An 18,603-nucleotide genomic window follows, 5' to 3' on the forward strand; every position below is an offset into this window, starting at 1 on the left:
ATCACCCTTATGGCAGAAAGTGAAGAGGAACTCAAAAGCCTCTTGATGAAAGTGAAAGTGGAGAGTGAAAAAGTTGGCTTAAAGCTCAACATTCAGAAAACAAAGACCATGGCATATGGTCCCATCACTTCATGGGAAATAGATGGGGAAACAGTGTCAGACTTTATTTTTTTGGGCTCTAAAATCACTGCAGACGGTGACTGCAGCCATGAAATTAAAAGACGCTTACTCCTTGGAAGGAAAGTTATGACCAGCCTAGATAGCATATTCAAAAGCAGAGACATTACTTTGCCAACAAAGGTTCGTCTAGTCAAGGCTATGGTTTTTCCTGTGGTCATGTATGGATGTGAAAGTTGGCCTGTGAAGAAGGCTGAGCACCAAAGAATTGATGCTTTTGAACTGTGGTGTTGGAGAAGACTCTTGAGAGTCCCTTGGACTGCAAGGAGATCCAACCAGGCCATTCTGAAGGAGATCAGCCCGGGTGTTCTTTGGAAGGAATGATGCTAAAGCTGAAACTCCAGTACTTTGGCCACCTCATGCGAAGAGTTGACTCATTGGAAAAGACTCTGATGCTGGGAGGGATTGGTGCCAGGAGGAGAAGGGGACAACAGAGGATGAGATGGCTGGATGGCATCACTGACTCGATGGACGTGAGTCTGAGTGAACTCCGGGAGTTGGTGATGGACAGGGAGGCCTGCCGTGCTGTGATTCATGGGGTCACAAAGAGTCAGACATGACTGAACGACTGAACTGAACTGAACTGAAATAAGCTCATTTTAAGTTTATAGTTTGATGACTTTTGAAAAATGTATGCATCATGTAATTACTACCACAATCAAGACATACATTTCCATTACCCCCAAATAGTTCCTTTGTATCTCTTTGCAGTCAATCCCAACCACCCCCAGTGGACCACTGTTCTGCTTGCTATCACTAAAGATTAATTATACTTTTCTAGAACCTCAAAACAAACAAACAAACAAACAAACAAAAAGAAAATAATAGAGATCTGTTTCATTTTTTCAGCCTTTTGAATATTGTTACATTTTACATAAAACCCCACAATTTTCTTATTTCCTATTAACAGGGTTTTTGGCTTTTGCCAATTTTTAATCTGTTATAAACTGAGACTGACTAAATAAAATCTCAGTACTCAATATACACTTATGATAATATTCCTTCAGTTAGACACTTGAGTGCTAAAGTCTCTAGAATACAGTCTTAAATCATATTTTAAACATACAGTTTAGGGATAGATGGAGACAAGAAAGATTTCAACATCCCACTATGGAATGGATATTTTATAGTCACCACTCTTGATTCTTGTTCTTTCAGGCCATTAACATTTTCAATTGTCTGTTAAAAAAAAAGAAATTGAAACTAAGCTACAGCAATATAATGAAGGAAGGATAGAAAGATAAGAGAATTCTAAACTTGAAAACTTAGTATTTAAAAAAGAAGAAGTTTGGGAGGACAAAAATAAGGGATTATAAAAGTCCTCAAATGAGAAAATTAGCTGAAATGCATCCCCCCATCCTCTTCTCCTTTCCCTCCTCTCCTTTCATTCTCCTTCTTTTAAACATTTTCAAAGACAGTCAACAGCTAAAAATTGAGAACTTATTTTTTTAGCAGTATATTGAATTTGAAATATTTTGGAGATAATTCTTAATACAAGTGAGAAACTAGTTCAGGAAATCTATGTGGGAAAAGGGAAAGTTAATCACTGTGTCCGACTCTTTGTGACGCCCATGGACAGTAGCCTGCCAGGCTCCTCTGTTCATGGAATTCTCCAGGCAAGAATGCTGGAGTGGGTTGTCATTTCCTTCTCCAGGGGATCTTCCCGACTTAGGGATTGAACCTGAGTCTCCTGCATTGCAGGCAGATTCTCTATCGTCTGAGCCACCCGCCCAGTGTGGGAAAAGGATTAGGTTAAAGCAGCATTTGAAAGATGCAATGTGATGACTCTTTGTAGGGAAGAGTATCATGGTTTAATCACAGGCAGAGCCAATTAATAGGCCATCAGCAAAGTATGTAAATGCTCACAATACCTTGCCCCACATGGGTTAAAAATGCTAATCTCCAAGAGCTTGCTTGATCACCAAGAGCCAGTAGAAACCAGATTCAAATGGGGACAATTCCTTTGTGTGTACATCAAGAAGGTGCTGCCTGGGGTTTCCTCCTGCCCAACAGCTTCCTCAGACCCTGTTTCAGGTCTTTGTTTCTTAGGCTGTAGATAAAAGGATTGAGCATGGAGGACAGAACTGTGTAAACAATTGTTGCCATGTGGTCCCTGACAGTGTAGGTGGACACAGGCTGTAAATAGACATAGAAGATGCTGCCATAAAAGAGTGTTACCACAGTGAGGTGCGAACCACACGTGGAGAAGGCTTTGCGTTTCCCAGAAGCTGAGGGAATTTTAAGAACTGCAATGAGGATTTGTATATAAGAGAAAGTAATGCATAGGAAAGGGGTCACTAAAATAAAAGATCCTTCTATCAGTATCACAATTTCATTGACAAATGTGGGGGAGCAGGACAATTTTATCAGAGGGCTGAGGTCACAGAGAAAGCTATGGATAATATTAGAGTCACAGAAGGTGAGCTGATTCAGTAGAACTGTGTGTAGGAGTGAGTGGAAATGAGGCAACGAGCAGGAGATGGCCACCAGCAGGACACAGCGGCGGTGGCCCATGATGGTGACATAGTGGAAGGGGTCACAGATGGCCACATAGCGGTCATAGGCCATGACTGCCAGAAGGCAGCTGTCAGTGTTGCCCAAGGCATATATAAAATACATTTGGGTCAGACATCCAGCATAGGAGATGGTCTTATGTGACAGGAAGTTCACCAGCATCCTGGGGACAATGGTTGTTGTGAAGCAAATGTCAGTGAAAGACAGGACACTCAAGAAGAAATACATGGGGGTGTGCAGCTGGGGGTCAGAGCGGATGGCCAGGATGATGAGCACATTCCCTGTTATGGTGACCAGGTACATGATGAGGAAGAGGATGAAGAGTGGCTTCTGGTCCTGAGGTCGGGAGGAGAGTCCCAGGAGGATGAACTCAGAGACACTGCTGGTTTGGTTGAGTCTTTCCATTGACTCGGGTCTATTAATAGTTATATACAAGAAGGTTTATTATTTTACATGCTTCAATTCTGTATCCCAAATCATGAGAACCCAGCAGGTCGTTGTTCCCTCTACTTGGTCACCATCAGCCACTCTGCAGGGAAAGCGTGTTACCCTTATCATTCTTGATGTGGTCCTTCCTTCCCAAATCCATGGGCTTGATAAGAGCCTTATATTGCAAGCTGGAGGGACAGAACAAGAGTTTTACTTAAAAAAATATTGAGGCAAACCTCTTTGATTCTAGTTCCTTAATTCCTATTCTGGAAAATTTCTATTTCCTTCTTGGGAACATAGCAATAAAACAGATGTTTCTTTTGAGTTGTTCATTTTGTAGTTTGGGAGACAGATCATCAGCAGAGTAGGTAATATTATATCATTGTAGGGATACATTTTTTAACAAAATACAAGAAGATGGAGGTGACTGGGGAGTAGAGGGTATTTTAGATATTGAAGTCACAGAACCCTCATTCCTTATCAAAGCAGATTCAGTTGGTATACTAGGTCTTGGGTGGAAATAACCATTTTTCAAAATAACCAACAGAGCTAATCTCAAAGGAATGTTGAATCCAGTGCAATAGTGATTTTCCCTTTTGTCTGCACACAGAATGAGAGGCTCTTCCTCCTTAGCTCATGGGATATGAGCATCAGTCTATGCAGGTCTTCCCTCTTTTGTAAAGCCATTTTCCTTTTTTTAAACTCCTGTTGTAAATCACATTTGTATAGTATGGACATCCATTTTTGACTCTTCAGTTTTTCCCTTAAAATTCCTCTTTCATATGTTTATCCAAAAATATCTGTGAGAAACATGTCTACATACATGTTTTTTTGTTGTTGTATCTAGTGACCTAGCAATGGACATTAAAATAGCCTCTGTTTCTTACTACTGCAAAAGTTCTATAATGAGGGATTGTGCATCTACAAAGTACTCTAACAAAGTGCTTTAAATCAAGATTTCAGAGTCAGTGTATCCCCCTATATCTTGTGAATAGACATATCCCTTAGGGATTTTGATACATTTTGAGATGTTTGGGTATTTATACATTCTTAGCTACAGTAAAAATCTCAACATATATACTTTCATATTATATATGACATGAAACACACATATCATCAAAGTGTTTAAAATAATTTCTTTAGAGGCACCATATCCTTTCAGACATTTTGAATGCACATTGGTATAAAAGTACATTGATGTATTATCATATTAATTAATAGAAAAAATAAGTAAGTGCTTACACTTTAGTTTTAAGTTACCCCAAACATTTTTAAACCTCAGTTACTTCATGTGTGATATTGAGCAAAAGCATCCACATTCTCATGAGGGGTTAGTGAGATAGCACATTTCAAACACCTCAAGACAAACATATTATGAACACTCAGGAAAAGCTGCTGATACTCATCAATCCCCATGTCACCCTCCCTCATCTTCTATTTCTAGAAGGTCTCAAAATCAACTCATTCACCTGTGTAAAATATCACATCCTGCACTGCCAAATTTTCAGGCTAATTTTATGATTTTGTAAGATTTTATGGAAGAAAGGAAAAGACCCTGATGCTTGGACAGATTGAGGGCAGGATGAGAAGGGGGTGACAGAGGATGAGATGGTTGGATGGCATCACTGACTCAATGGACATGAGTTTGAGCAAACTCAGGGAGACAGTGATGGACAGGAAAGCCTGGTGTGCTATAGTCCATGGGATTGCAAAGAATGAGACATGACTTAGTGACTGAACAACAGCAATGGAAGAAATATTTGTTTTGTTTCAGTGCATTGAGCTTTGAGTGGATCAGTAATTAAAGTTAATTAGAATAAACCAATATTTGTTGAAAATGTATGACATGTCAAGCTTATTCCATTCACCTCACTAAATTCCATAATAAGAAATTGGAAAGCACGTGTTATTAAATGGGAGAATGAGGCTTATAGAGGTGAAGCAATTTGCTCAAGGTCACTAAGGAATTGAATTGCAATCAGGATTTGGACACATTCAGATTTCTGACTCACTTTAAGCTCATGCTTTCAAGCATTACGCTACCCCTCCCCTAGGTTTGGTATATTTATCATCTGTCACAGTCACCAACAATCAATCATGCACTATTTTCCTCATTTTGACAATTTCCTAACATGAAATACCTCTCTATTGCCCTTTATCAACAAGCTTTCTTCTCCCATGTTCTGAATCTATCCTTGTAGTTGCAATAGAGGTGATCTAGTTATCTTTGTTGCTGAGATGGTAGAATTTGAGTATTTGAATATTCATGATTAACTGACCAAAATCATGGGCTTTTATAATTGGGGTGTGTCTGGAGTGTGGAGTTGTGGCCGTGCAGTGACAGTACCCTGAAGACAAAAAATGGGGTTTGATTTGTCCTGCATCTCCTGCTCACAAGCTGGTTCTTGACATTTTAAGGATAACAAGGGAGACACCATGTCTGAAAAGAAGTTTATCACACACAAATCAAGATTCAAAGGTGAGTCATTTGTGAAAGGGCTGCCTGGGGAAATGTGGAATACAAAAATTAGTGGCAATTTGGTGAATTATTTAAATTGGATGCTCCAGGTCATAGATGTGAAGAACACCCAGGCTAGAAAACAGGAGGAAGGTTTTGGATCTGAGAACCTGTGAGAATAGTTCTAAAAGCACAGTGTGAGTGGATCAGAATAGGAATACAACAGTTTTTTGTTTTTGTTTTTTCCCTCTTCCTTTCTGCTGAAGCACTTTGCTTTCACCAAAACTTATGTTATAGGTAGCCTAGAAGTCCAACTGGATGGACTTAAAACCAAATGCCACATGGAAGTTCTACTTGGACTCTATGACTTCTCAATCCATAAAATATTTGAAAGTATCCAAAGAGAAAAGAGTAAGGTACTAAGCTGGGTTAGAGTAGCCCAGTGGGTGGCCAGTTTCCTGAAGCTCACCTGCATGTCCAGATGCTTTTCTTTCATTCCCAACCTCTCCAGAAGCTGATCTGCACCATGTCTGTTCATCAGGTCATAGTTTGCTTCTCAGCCAAAGTTCAGCTTCCTCGTGTATCTCCCATGGAATGGGAGATGCTCTGACTCAAGTAAGAGGACTCTCCTGATTGTGGAAGCCTAGCCAGCTTCTCATGAGTTTGGAGTATGCTCTGCTAGTCTCTGGGGTGCTTGTTAGGTTGAGGAAGTTGTGGTGTGATGACTTCTCAGGGGATTTCATCCTGGGATCTCTGTAGGCAGAGAAAGCACAAAGGGAATCAGAGCTAGCCCAGCTTACTTCAAGGGGACAGGGGACCCCTCAGGCTTCCTGTTTAGCTGTTGGGACTAATCTCAGAGCTAATGAGCCTCAGTGCACTGTCTCAAGGTTAGGCTTCAACTGTATTTTATCAAGGGTAGAAAAATATTCATGTGGGTGAATATTTTCATTTTATTGAAAATAGGTGTGGACCAAGGTGTACTCTAGAACCAGACAGATCATACATAAATGTATATGCAGAGTTTTCCAATTTTAAGGGGGTCAGTTGGTGGAGATCAGTGGTGTGTATGTGCTTTCCAGTATCTGGGGAGGCATGTGGATTAGATTTTTTTTTAAGTGAGGGATTAGGCTAATGTGAATTTACATATGTTTAAAATCACAGGGTCAGGCAAATGTTGTCATATTTAGCAAAGGGGCTTTGAAAAACATGTATGTATTTAAGAGTTTAGGCTCAAATCAGTTATTTGAAGTTGCATTGAGGGAGAGGAGATACTTATTAGAATGCTGGCCTACTCATTTAGGGGTTGCTTTTAACAAGAGACTTTGCCTCTATGAGCCTCAGTTTCTTCATCTGAAAAAGCAGGATAGCAGTTCTTTCTGGCACTAAAACCAGAAATAACATTTTCTTTTGAGCTTTATATAGATAATATTGTGTATTTTGTTAAAAATCATCCACAAATATAGGAAAAACAACACATTCTGCTACTGCCCTCAGGGTAAACCACTGTCTCACACAAAACATCTGCGTCTTCTTCCTTACCTTTGAGTTGAGTGTAGAAAGTTTAACCTACTTACCAAGAGTAAATACTACTGAGGCAGAAACCCCTGGGTTTGAGTCCTGCCTCCTGCACTTACTCTTCATGTGGCCTTCATCTTTCTCTTGTTTCCATTCATTCATCCAACAAATATTTAATTATTATTTTCCAGCTTTATTGAGATGATTTACACATAGCATTGTGTAAGTTAAAGGTGTACAACACAGTTGTTTGAGACGTATTTATTAAGCACAGTAATTACCACAATAATGTTAGTTAACACATCCATAACCTCACAGAGCTACAACTTATTTGTTTTGATGAGAACATTTTTTCCTTGCACAGCCTGGTAAATTTTCTTATTTTCCTTTAAAAAATTTTTTTTATTAGAGTATATTTGATTTACAATATTTCATTAGTTAGATGTAAGCAGAATGAATCAGTTATGCATATACATATATCCACTCTGGTTTAGATTCTTTTCCCGTATAGGCCATTACAGTGTGCTGAGTAGAGTTCTATGTACTATTGGTGGGAACTTTTGAATTTGTCCTCTCAGCAACTGTCTTTCTTTAAAAGAAATTTAAAAACTGAGGTACACTTGATGTGCAATGTGTTAAGTTCAAAGTGTACAACATAGTGATTCTCATTTTTAAAGATTGTATTCCATTTATAGTTATTATAAACTATTGGGTATATTATCTGTGCTGAACAATACATGCTTGTATAAATAGGTCATTGTTTTATATATGATGGCTTGTACCTCTTAAACCTCTATCCCTATTTGCTCTGCCTCACTGTTAACCTAGAGTTTGTTCTCTATGTTGGCATTTTTTTTTTTTTTGCTATTTTCAATAGTTTCTTTTATTTCTACATTCTACATGTAAGTGATATCAAACAGTATTTGTCTTTCTCTGTTTTCTTTTTCTTAGGGGAAAATTGTTTTATTTAGTTTTCTTTTGTTTATTCAATGAAAGAGTCTTTCAATTCTATGGTGCTTGACAATTTTCAAAAGTTTCACATACATGATTTCATATAACCCCACAATTGCCCTTTTAAAAATTCCCTTCTCCTATATTCCCCTTCATGGATCACAGCCTTGTCTTTGCAAAGGGTTTTGTATGACTCAAAAAATTATTAAAGAGATGGGGATACCAGGCCACCTTACCTGTCTCCTGAGAAATTTGAAAGCAGGTCAAGAAGCAACAGTTAGAACCAGACATGGAACAGTAGACTGGTTTCAAACTGGGAAAGGAGTATGTCAAAGCTTTATACTGTCACCCTGCTTATTTAACTTACATGCAGAGCCCATCATACGAAATGCCAGGCTGAATAAATCACAAGCTGGAATCAAGGTTGGCAGGAGAAATGTCAACAACCTCAGCTATGCAGATAATACCACTCTAATGGCAGAAAGTGAAGAGGAACTAAAGAGCTTCTTGATAAAGGTGAAAGAGGAGAGTGAAAAAGCTGGCTTGAAACTCAACATTCAAAAAGCTAAGATCTTGGCATCTGGTCCCATCTCATGGCAAATAGGAGGGGAAAAAGTGGAAGCAGTGATGGACTTTATTTTCCTGGATTCCAAAATCACTAAGGATGATAACTCCAGGCATGAAATTAAAAGATGCTTGCTCTTTGGGAGGAAAGTTACAACAAACCTAGACAGCCTATTAAAAAACAGAGATGTAACTTTGTTGACACAGGTCTGTATAGTCAAAGCTATGGTTTTTCCAGTAGGCAGGTGTGAATGTGAGAACTGGACCATAAAGAAGGCTGAGTGCCAAAGAATTGATGCTTTCAAGTTGTGGTGCTGGAGAAGACTCTTCAGAGTCCCTTGGATGGCAAGGAGATCAAAGCAGTAAATCCTAAAGGAAATCAACACTGAATATTCATTGAAAGGATTGCTGAAGCTGAAGCTCCAAAACTTTGGCCACCTGATGCAAAGAGCTGACTCATTGGAAAAAACCCTAATGCTGGGAAAGATTGAAGGGAAAAGGAGAAGGGAGTGACAGAAGATGAGATGGTTAGATAGCCTCATCGACTCAAGGGACATGAATTTGAACAAACTCCAGGAAATAGTGGAGGCCAGAGGAGCCTGGCGTGCTGCAGTCCATGGTGTCGCCAAGAGTTGGACATGACTCAGTGACTGAACAACAACAAAAGGGAGGCAATCACATTAGCATGACCTCTTGATTCTCACTGAAAACACTTCAGGTAGAACAATTAGATATGTCCTTAATGTTCCGGAAGTTTCGATACTTAGAATGCTGTATCCTATCAAATTATGATTCAAGAGCCAAACAATGATGTTTTTCATATTTGCAAGCACCTAAAAAGTTTCTCTTCAGCTGGTATTTTACAGTCTTTCACCATTGGCATTGGTCATTTGATTTACTAATAGATTTCAATTCCATGAGCTATCAATATTTATTTATACAAATTCAGATGAATGTGTATAAAGAAGTGCAATTTCTCTCCCTCTGTGTCCCTCCCTAGCCTTACACTTCCATTCTTATTTCAGTGACTATATAGATATATAACATATTATTTTGAAAACTAAAATCAATTCATACTTTCATACTCAGGTCTACTTAAGATTTCTATTTAATGACATTTCAAGAAAATAACAGAGATCTGCTTGATATTTTCTTCCTGCTGCATATTGTTATATTTGATAATTAATCACAATTAGTTTCTCCAGTCCTTATTGATAGGATTTTAGGTTTTTCCCAAATTTTTACTTGTTATAAAATTGATTGACTAAAATAAATTGTCTGGAATCAATAGACACTTATGATATTAGTAATATACCTTCAAGTCGGACTCAAGAGTTGGAGTTTCTAGAATACAGTTTAAATCATATATTTTAAACATGTAGGTTTAAGGATAGACAGAAGTAAGAAATGTTTCAATATCCATACTACACAATGGATAATTTTATGTTATCATTTATGATTCTCTTTCTGGCCATTAGCATTTGGCAGTTGTGTGCTAAAAAAAAATAAGAAACTGAAAAGATATAAAACCATAGAAATACAGTAAATCAGGAGAAAGATAAGAGAATAGTAAAAATGAAAACTTAATAAGCCAAGAAAAAGTGTTGGAAGAGAAAATTAAGGTGTTATAAAAAATCCTGATATTGAGATAATTAAGTAAAATATACTCCATCTTCTCCTTTTCCTTTTCTCCATTCATTATCTCCTCTTTCAAACATTTTCAAAGACAATCAGCAGCTATAAATTAAATAATTAGTTTTAGCAATTTACTGAAATTGAAGAATTTTGGAGGATAATTCTTGATAAAAGACAGAAATCAGTCCAGGAAATATCTGTGAGAAAAGGCTTATCTCAAAGCAATATTTCTAAGATGCAATTTGATGAATCTTCATACAAAAGAGGAGAAATGGTGAGGGGGTGTATCATGATTTATGCTGAGGCAGAGCCAATTGATGGGTCTTCATCAATGGATGTAATTGACCACAATTCCTATTCTCACATGGGTTAAAAATGTTAACCTCCAAGAGCTTGCTTGATCACCAAAAGCCAGTAGAAACCAGATTCAAATGGGGAAGATTCCCTTGTGTGTTCATCAAGGGGGTGCTGCCTGAAGTTTCCTCCTGCCCAACAGCTTCCTCAGACCCTGTTTCAGGTCTTTGTTTCTTAGGCTGTAGATAAAAGGATTGAGCATGGAGGACAGAACTGTGTAGACAATTGTTGCCATGTGGTCCCTGACAGTGTAGGTGGACACAGGCTGTAAATAGACATAGAAGATGCTTCCATAAAACAGTGTTACCACAGTGAGGTGCGAACCACACGTGGAGAAGGCTTTGTGTTTCCCAGAAGTTGAGGGAATTTTGAGAATTGCAATGAGGATCCGTATATAAGAGAAAGTAATGAATAGAAAGGGGGTCACCAAAAGAACAGGTCCTTCTGTCATTATCACAATTTCATTGATTAATGTGGGGGAGCAGGACAATTTCATCAGAGGGCTGATGTCACAGAGAAAATGATGGATAACATTAGAGTCACAGAAGATGAGCTGATTCAGCAGAAGTACATGTAGGAGTGAGTGGAAGTGAGGCAATGAGCAGGAGAAGGTCACCAGCAGGACACAGCGGCGGTGGCCCATGATGGTGACATAGTGGAAGGGGTCACAGATGGCCACATAGCGGTCATAGGCCATGACTGCCAGAAGGCAGCTGTCAGTGTTGCCCAGAGCATATGTAAAATACATCTGGGACAGACACCCAGCATAGGAGATGGTCTTATGTGACAGGAAGTTCACCAGCATCCTGGGGACAATGGTTGTTGTGAAGCAAATGTCGGTGAAAGACAGGACACTCAAGAAGAAATACATGGGGGTATGCAGTTGGGGGTCAGAGTGGATGGCCAGGATGATGAGCAGGTTCCCTGTTATGGTGACCAGATATATGATGAGGAAGAGGATGAAGAGTGGCTTCTGGTCCTGAGGTCGGGAGGAGAGTCCCAGGAGGATGAACTCAGAGACACTGCTGGTTTGGTTGAGTCTTTCCATTGGCTTGGGTCTGGTTAAATACAAGACATTCTGTTATTTCACATGCTACCATTCCATAGCCCAAATCATGATAAGTCTTTGTTTCCTCTATTTGGTCATCATTACCAGCTATTCAGGCAATGCCACTCTCATGGTTCTTGATGTGGACCTCCCTTCCCAAACCCATGGGCATCATAAGTGCTTTATGTTAAAAGTTGGAGGGACAGAATAAGAGCTTTCCTTTAGAAGTCATCAGAGGTGGACTTCTCTGATTCAAGTTCCTTAGATCCCAATCTGGGGAAAGCACTGTTTCCCTACTGGGAACATAGCAATTCAACTGAGAAATATTTGCCTTTTGTGCCATTCATGTTGTAGTTTGGGTGACAGATCAACAAACAGAATATGTAAAATAATATTAAGAAAAAACTCTACATCTGCAGAGTGTTTTAAAAAAGTGTTTTATGTCAACTTCTTAGAGTCAGCATATTCACCCCTGCCTTTTCTATAGACACATTCCATAAGAATTTCAATCATTTTTAGATATTGGTTAGTTATAGATGCTTGGTTACCATAAAAATCTCTACAGTGAACATACTGTATCAACAAAGTGTTTAAAATAATTTTTTTTTAGAGGCAGCACACTCTCACACATTTTGAACATACATTGGTATACTGTGTGTGCATGCTCAGTCGCTTCAGTAGTGTATGACTCTTTGAGGCACTGTAGACTATAGTCTGTCAGGCTCCTCCATCCATAGGGTTCTCCAGGCAAGAATATTGGAGTGGGTTGCTATTTCCTTCTCTGTTGGCATAGTACATTGATGCATTAATATCTTACTTCATTGAACAAATAGATACTTACACTTTAGTTGTAAGCTACTAAACAGTTTTTATTTTTTTTATAAATTTGTGTTTATTTGAGAAAATCTAATTTATTTAATTTATTTTTTAAAAATATACATTTATTTATTTTAATTGGAGGTTAATTACTTTACAATATTGTATTGGTTTTGCCATACATCAACATGAATCCACCACGGGTGTACACATGTTCCCCATCCTGAACCCCCCACCTCCCCTGTACCATCCCTCTGGGTCGTCCCAGTGCACCAGCCCCAAGCAACCAGTATCATGCATTGAACTTGGACTGGCAATTCGTTTCATATATGATATTATACATGTTTCAATGCCATTCTCCCTAATCATCCCACCCTCTCCCTCTCCCACAGAGTCCAAAAGACTGTTCTATACATCTGTGTCTCTTTTGCTGTCTCACATACAGAGTTATCATTGCCATCTTTCTAAATTCCATATATATGTGTTAGTATACTGTATTGGTGTTTTTCTTTCTGGCTTACTTCACTCTGTACAATAGGCTTCAGTTTCATCCACCTCATTAGAACTGATTCAAATGTATTCTTTTTAAGGGCTGAGTAATATTCCATTGTGTATATGTACCACAGCTTTCTTATCCATTCATCTGCTGATGGGCATCTAGGTTGCTTCCATGTCCTGGCTATTATAAACAGTGCTGCGATGAACATTGGGGTACACGTGTCTCTTTCAATTCTGGTTTCCTTGGTGTGTATGCCCAGCAGTGGGATTGCTGGGTTGTATGGCAGTTCTATTTCCAGTTTTTTAAGGAAATCTCCACACTGTTCTCCATAGTGGCTGTACTAGTTTGCATTCCCACCAACAGTGTAAGAGGGTTCCCTTTTCTCCACATCCTCTCCAGCATTTATTGCTTGTAGAATTTTGGATAGTAGCCATTCTGACTGGTGTGAAATTGTACCTCATTGTGGTTTTGATTTGCATTTCTCTGATAATGAGTTTTTAAACCTCAGTTACTTCATATGTAATATTGGACACAAATATCTACATTCTCATGAAGGTTTAGTAAGAGAAGGCAGTTAAAACACTTGAAACAAAGACAGGCGTATTGTAAACATCCACGAGAAGATGTTAATACTCATCAATCCCTGTGTCATCGTTCCTTATGTGCTATTTCCAGATGTTCTCATAATCAGTTAATTCACATGTATAAAATATCATATTCTTCATCATTGAATTGTCAGGCTAATTTCAGGATTTTCCAAGATTTTATAGAACACCTTGCTTATGCCTTGAGCCTTGAGTGAATTAGTAGAGTTAATAATAATACCCAATTATTTATTGAAAAGTTATTACATGCCACATTTATGCTAAGCACCTCACTACATCCCCAAAAAGAGGAATTGAGAGGCATGTGTTTTTATCAGGAGACTGAGGCTTATGGAGGTGAAGTGATTTGCCCAAGGTCATGAAGGAAGTGAGTAGGAATCAGGATTTGAATCCTACTCTGATTTCAGACTCACTCTAAGCTCATGCTCCCAAGCATTATGCTACCCTCCTCTAGTTTTGGTATACTTATTATCTGTCACAATTTGGCACACGCACTGTTTTCCTCATTTTGAAAATTCCCTACATGAATTATCCTTCTACCCTTTTAAACTGACAAGTCTTTCTTCCTCCATGTTCTTATAGTCACAAGAGTGTTGACCTACCTTTCTGTGTTGAAGAGATGGTGGAATTTGAAAATTGGAATATCCTTGATTAAAGAGCCCAGATGAGGCAGAAGTAATTAGCCATGCTTGGCTGGGGTGTGCCTGGTGTGTGGAGCTGTGACTGTGCCGTGGACAGTACCCTGAAGACAAAAAGTATGGATTTGATTTATCTTGCATCACCTGCTCACAAGCTGATTCCTGATGTTTTATGAATAGTCAGGGAATATCATGTGCATAAGGAAGTTTATCACACACAGATCAGTATTCAAAAATGAGTCACTTGTGAAAGGTCTTCCTGGGCAATGTGGAATATTAAAAATCAGTGGTGATCTGGTGAATTAATGAGATTGGAGCCTCCAGGTTGTAGATGTGAGGAACACCCAGGCTGATGACTAGAAAGAGAGGAAGGTTTGGATCTGAGAATCAGGAAGATTAGTTCTAAAAGGACAGGGTGTATGAATGATGCTGGGAATACAACTCTTTCTTTTCTCTTATTTCTATTGAAGGATTTTGCTTCCACCAAAACATATGGTATAGGTGCCTAGAAGTCCAACTGAATGGATTTAAAACCAAGTGACATATGGAAATGTTACTTGGATCTTATGACTTCTCAATCCATGAAATATTTGAAAGTATCAGGGAGAAAAGAGTAAGGTACCAACTGGGTTGGAGTAGCCAAGTGAGTGGACAGCTTCTGAAGCTCACCTCCATGTCCAGATGCTTTTCTTTCCTTCCCAGCCACTCCAGAAGATGATGTGCACCACGTCTGTTCATCAGGTCGAATCTGCTTCTCAGCCAAAGCTCAGCTTCTGCATGTGTCTTCCATGTACTTCTGGGCTGCTTGACAAGGAGAGAAGCAGGGATGGAGGAGGAGCCGACATACTACTCCAAAGGGATAACGCATTTCCCTTTCCTGACCTCAACCCCCATTTCTTCCCTAACACCTGGTCCCTAGCATGATGCTACTCCTCCCCGCTCCAGATCTCAGAAGGCAGAGATGGTCTGACTCAAGTGGGAGGACTCTCCTGACTGTGGAAGCCCAGCCAGCTTCTCATGAGTCTGAGATCTGCTCTGCTGGTCTCTGGGGCATTTATTAGGCTGAGGGAGTCGTGATGTGAGGACCTCTCAGAGGAGTTTGTCCTTGAATCTCTGTAGGCAGGGAAAGCAAATGGGAATCACAGCCAGCGCTGCTGACTCCAAGAGGACAGGGGACCCCTGAGGCTTCCTGTTAAGATGTTGGCACTAATCTCAGAGTTTCTGAACCTCAGTACATCATCTCAAGACTATGCTTCAGTTTCCCCAGGATGGGCTCTCATGAGTGGACAAATATTTATGTGAGTGCGTACTTTTATTTCGGGGGATTCGGGTATGGACCAAGGTGTAGTCTAGATCTGGCAGATCATAAGTCAATGTGGGAACATTGTACTTTTCAGGGGATTCAGTTGAGGGAGATCAATGGTGTGTATGTGCTTGCCAGTGTCCGGGGAGGCATGTGGATTAGATTTTTTTCTGTGTGGGATTAGGTTAATATTAATGTACTTTTAATGCACAGGATCAGGGAAAATTTATTGTCATATTTAACAAAGGAGCTTTGGAAAAAATATATGTATTTCAGAGTTCAGGTGGTATGCATACAAAATAGAATATTAGTCAGCCAGAAAAAATGAAATCTTGCCTCTGGCAACAACATGGATGGACCTAGAGCAGTGTTTTGAGGTTAAGTTCTTTCTTTAAATTTTTTAAAATTGAGGTATGGTTGATATACAATATTATGTAAGTTCGGGTATCCAACATAGTGAATCGCAATTTTTAAAGGTTATACTCCATTTATATTATTATACAATATTGGGTATATTTTCTGTGCTGAACAATATGTCCCTGTAGGTTATTTATTTTCTACATAGTGGTTTGCACCTCTTTTTTTTTTTATTTTTAGACTTTACATAACTATTAGTTTTGCCAAATATCAAAGTGAATCCGCCACAGGTATACATGTGTTCCCCATCCTGAACCCTCCTCCCTCCTCCCTCCCCATTCCATCCCTCCAGGTCATCCCAGTGCACCAGCCCCAAGCATCCAGTATCGTGCATCGAACCTGGACTGGCAACTCATTTCATACATGATATTTTACATGTTTCAATGCCATTCTCCCAAATCTTCCCACCCTCTCCCTCTCTCACAGAGTCCATAAGACTGTTCTATACATCACTGTCTCTTTTGCTGTCTCGTACACAGGGTTATTGTTACCATCTTTCTAAATTCCATATATATGCGTTAGTATACTGTATTGGTTTTTTTCTTTCTGGCTTACTTCACTCTGTATAATAGGCTCCAGTTTCATCCACCTCATTAGAACTGATTCAAATGTATTCTTTTTAATGGCTGAATAATACTCCATTGTGTATATGTACCACAGCTTTCTTAGCCATTCATCTGCTGATGGACATCTAGGTTGCTTCCATGTCCTGGCTATTATAAACAGTGCTGCGATGAACATTGGGGTACTCGTGTCTCTTTCCCTTCTGGTTTCCTCAGTGTGTATGCCCAGCAGTGGGATTGCTGGATCATAAGGCAGTTCTATTTCCAGTTTTTTAAGGAATCTCCACACTGTTCTCCATAGTGGCTGTACTAGTTTGCATTCCCACCAACAGTGTAAGAGGGTTCCCTTTTCTCCACACCCTCTCCAGCATTTATTACTTGTAGACTTTTGGATCGCAGCCATTCTGACTGGTGTGAAATGGTACCTCATAGTGGTTTTGATTTGCATTTCTCTGATAATGAGTGATGTTGAGCATCTTTTCATGTGTTTGTTAGCCATCTGTATGTCTTCTTTGGAGAAATGTCTATTTAGTTCTTTGGCCCATTTTTTGATTGGGTCATTTATTTTTCTGGAGTTGAGCTGGAGGAGTTGCTTGTATATTCTCGAGATTAGTTGTTTGTCAGTTGCTTCATTTGCTATTATCTTCTCCCATTCTGAAGGCTGTCTTTTCACCTTGCTAATAGTCTCCTTTGATGTGCAGAAGCTTTTAAGGTTAATTAGGTCCCATTTGTTTATTTTTGCTTTTATTTCCAATATTCTGGGAGGTGGGTCATAGAGGATCCTGCTGTGATGTATGTCAGAGAGTGTTTTGCCTATGTTCTCCTCTAGGAGTTTTATAGTTTCTGGTCTTACGTTGAGATCTTTAATCCATTTTGAGTTTATTTTTGTGTATGGTGTTAGAAAGTGTTCTAGTTTCATTCTTTTACAAGTGGTTGACCAGATTTCCCAGCACCATTTGTTAAAGAGATTGTCTTTAATCCATTGTATATTCTTGCCTCCTTTGTCAAAGATAAGGTGTCCATATGTGCGTGGATTTATCTCTGGGCTTTCTATTTTGTTCCATTGATCTATATTTCTGTCTTTGTGCCAGTACCATACTGTCTTGATAACTGTGGCTTTGTAGTAGAGCCTGAAGTCAGGTAGGTTGATTCCTCCAGTTCTATTCTTCTTTCTCAAGATCGCTTTGGCTATTCGAGGTTTTTTGTTTTTCCATACAAATTGTGAAATTATTTGTTCTAGCTCTGTGAAGAATGCTGTTGGTAGCTTGATAGGGATTGCATTGAATCTATAGATTGCTTTGGGTAGTATACTCATTTTCACTATATTGATTCTTCCAATCCATGAACATGGTATATTTCTCCATCTGTTAGTGTCCTCTTTGATTTCTTTCACCAGTGTTTTATAGTTTTTTATATATAGGTCTTTAGATTCTTTAGGTAGATATATTCCTAAGTATTTTATTCTTTCCATTGCAATGGTGAATGGAATTGTTTCCTTAATTTCTCTTTCTGTTTTCTCATTATTAGTGTATAGGAATGCAAGGGATTTCTGGGTGTTGATTTTATATCCTGCAACTTTACTATAGTCATTGATTAGTTCTAGTAATTTTCTGGTGGAGTCTTTAGGGTTTTCTATGTAGAGGATCATGTCATCTGCAAACAGTGAGAGCTTTACTTCTTCTTTTCCAATTTGGATTCCTTTTATTTCTTTTTCTGTTCTGATAGCTGTGGCCAAAACTTCCAAAACTATGTTGAATAGTAATGGTGAAAGTGGGCACCCTTGTCTTGTTCCTGACTTTAGAGGAAATGCTTTCAATTTTTCACCATTGAGGATAATGTTTGCTGTGGGCTTGTCATATATAGCTTTTATTATGTTGAGGTATGTTCCTTCTATTCCTGCTTTCTGGAGAGTTTGTATCATAAATGGATGTTGAATTTTGTCAAAGGCTTTCTCTGCATCTATTGAGATAATCATATGGTTTTTCTTTTTCAATTTGTTAATGTGGTGTATTACATTGATTGATTTGCGGATATTGAAGAATCCTTGCATCCCTGGGATAAAGCCCACTTGGTCATGGTGTATGATCTTTTTAATGTGTTGTTGGATTCTGATTGCT

At 38.9% G+C, this 18,603-nt stretch overlaps 2 protein-coding genes across 2 annotated transcripts; both read right to left on the reverse strand.

Moving 5' to 3' along the window:
- Nucleotides 1-2,151: 2,151 nt before the first annotated feature.
- LOC129622573 (olfactory receptor 1L8-like) lies at nucleotides 2,152-3,108 on the reverse strand. Its single transcript, XM_055539176.1, has one exon. It carries the CDS (start codon nucleotides 3,094-3,096, stop codon nucleotides 2,152-2,154), a length of 945 nt encoding a protein of 314 aa, XP_055395151.1. The 5' UTR covers nucleotides 3,097-3,108.
- A 7,592-nt stretch (nucleotides 3,109-10,700) lies between these two features.
- Nucleotides 10,701-11,657, reverse strand: LOC129622574 (olfactory receptor 1L8-like). Its single transcript, XM_055539177.1, has one exon. The coding sequence runs from the start codon at nucleotides 11,643-11,645 to the stop codon at nucleotides 10,701-10,703; it is 945 nt and encodes a 314-aa protein (XP_055395152.1). The 5' UTR covers nucleotides 11,646-11,657.
- Between the last annotated feature and the right edge of the window lie 6,946 nt (nucleotides 11,658-18,603).

Source organism: Bubalus kerabau, chromosome 11, assembly GCF_029407905.1.
Source record: "Bubalus kerabau isolate K-KA32 ecotype Philippines breed swamp buffalo chromosome 11, PCC_UOA_SB_1v2, whole genome shotgun sequence".
Classification (NCBI taxonomy): domain Eukaryota; kingdom Metazoa; phylum Chordata; class Mammalia; order Artiodactyla; family Bovidae; genus Bubalus; species Bubalus kerabau.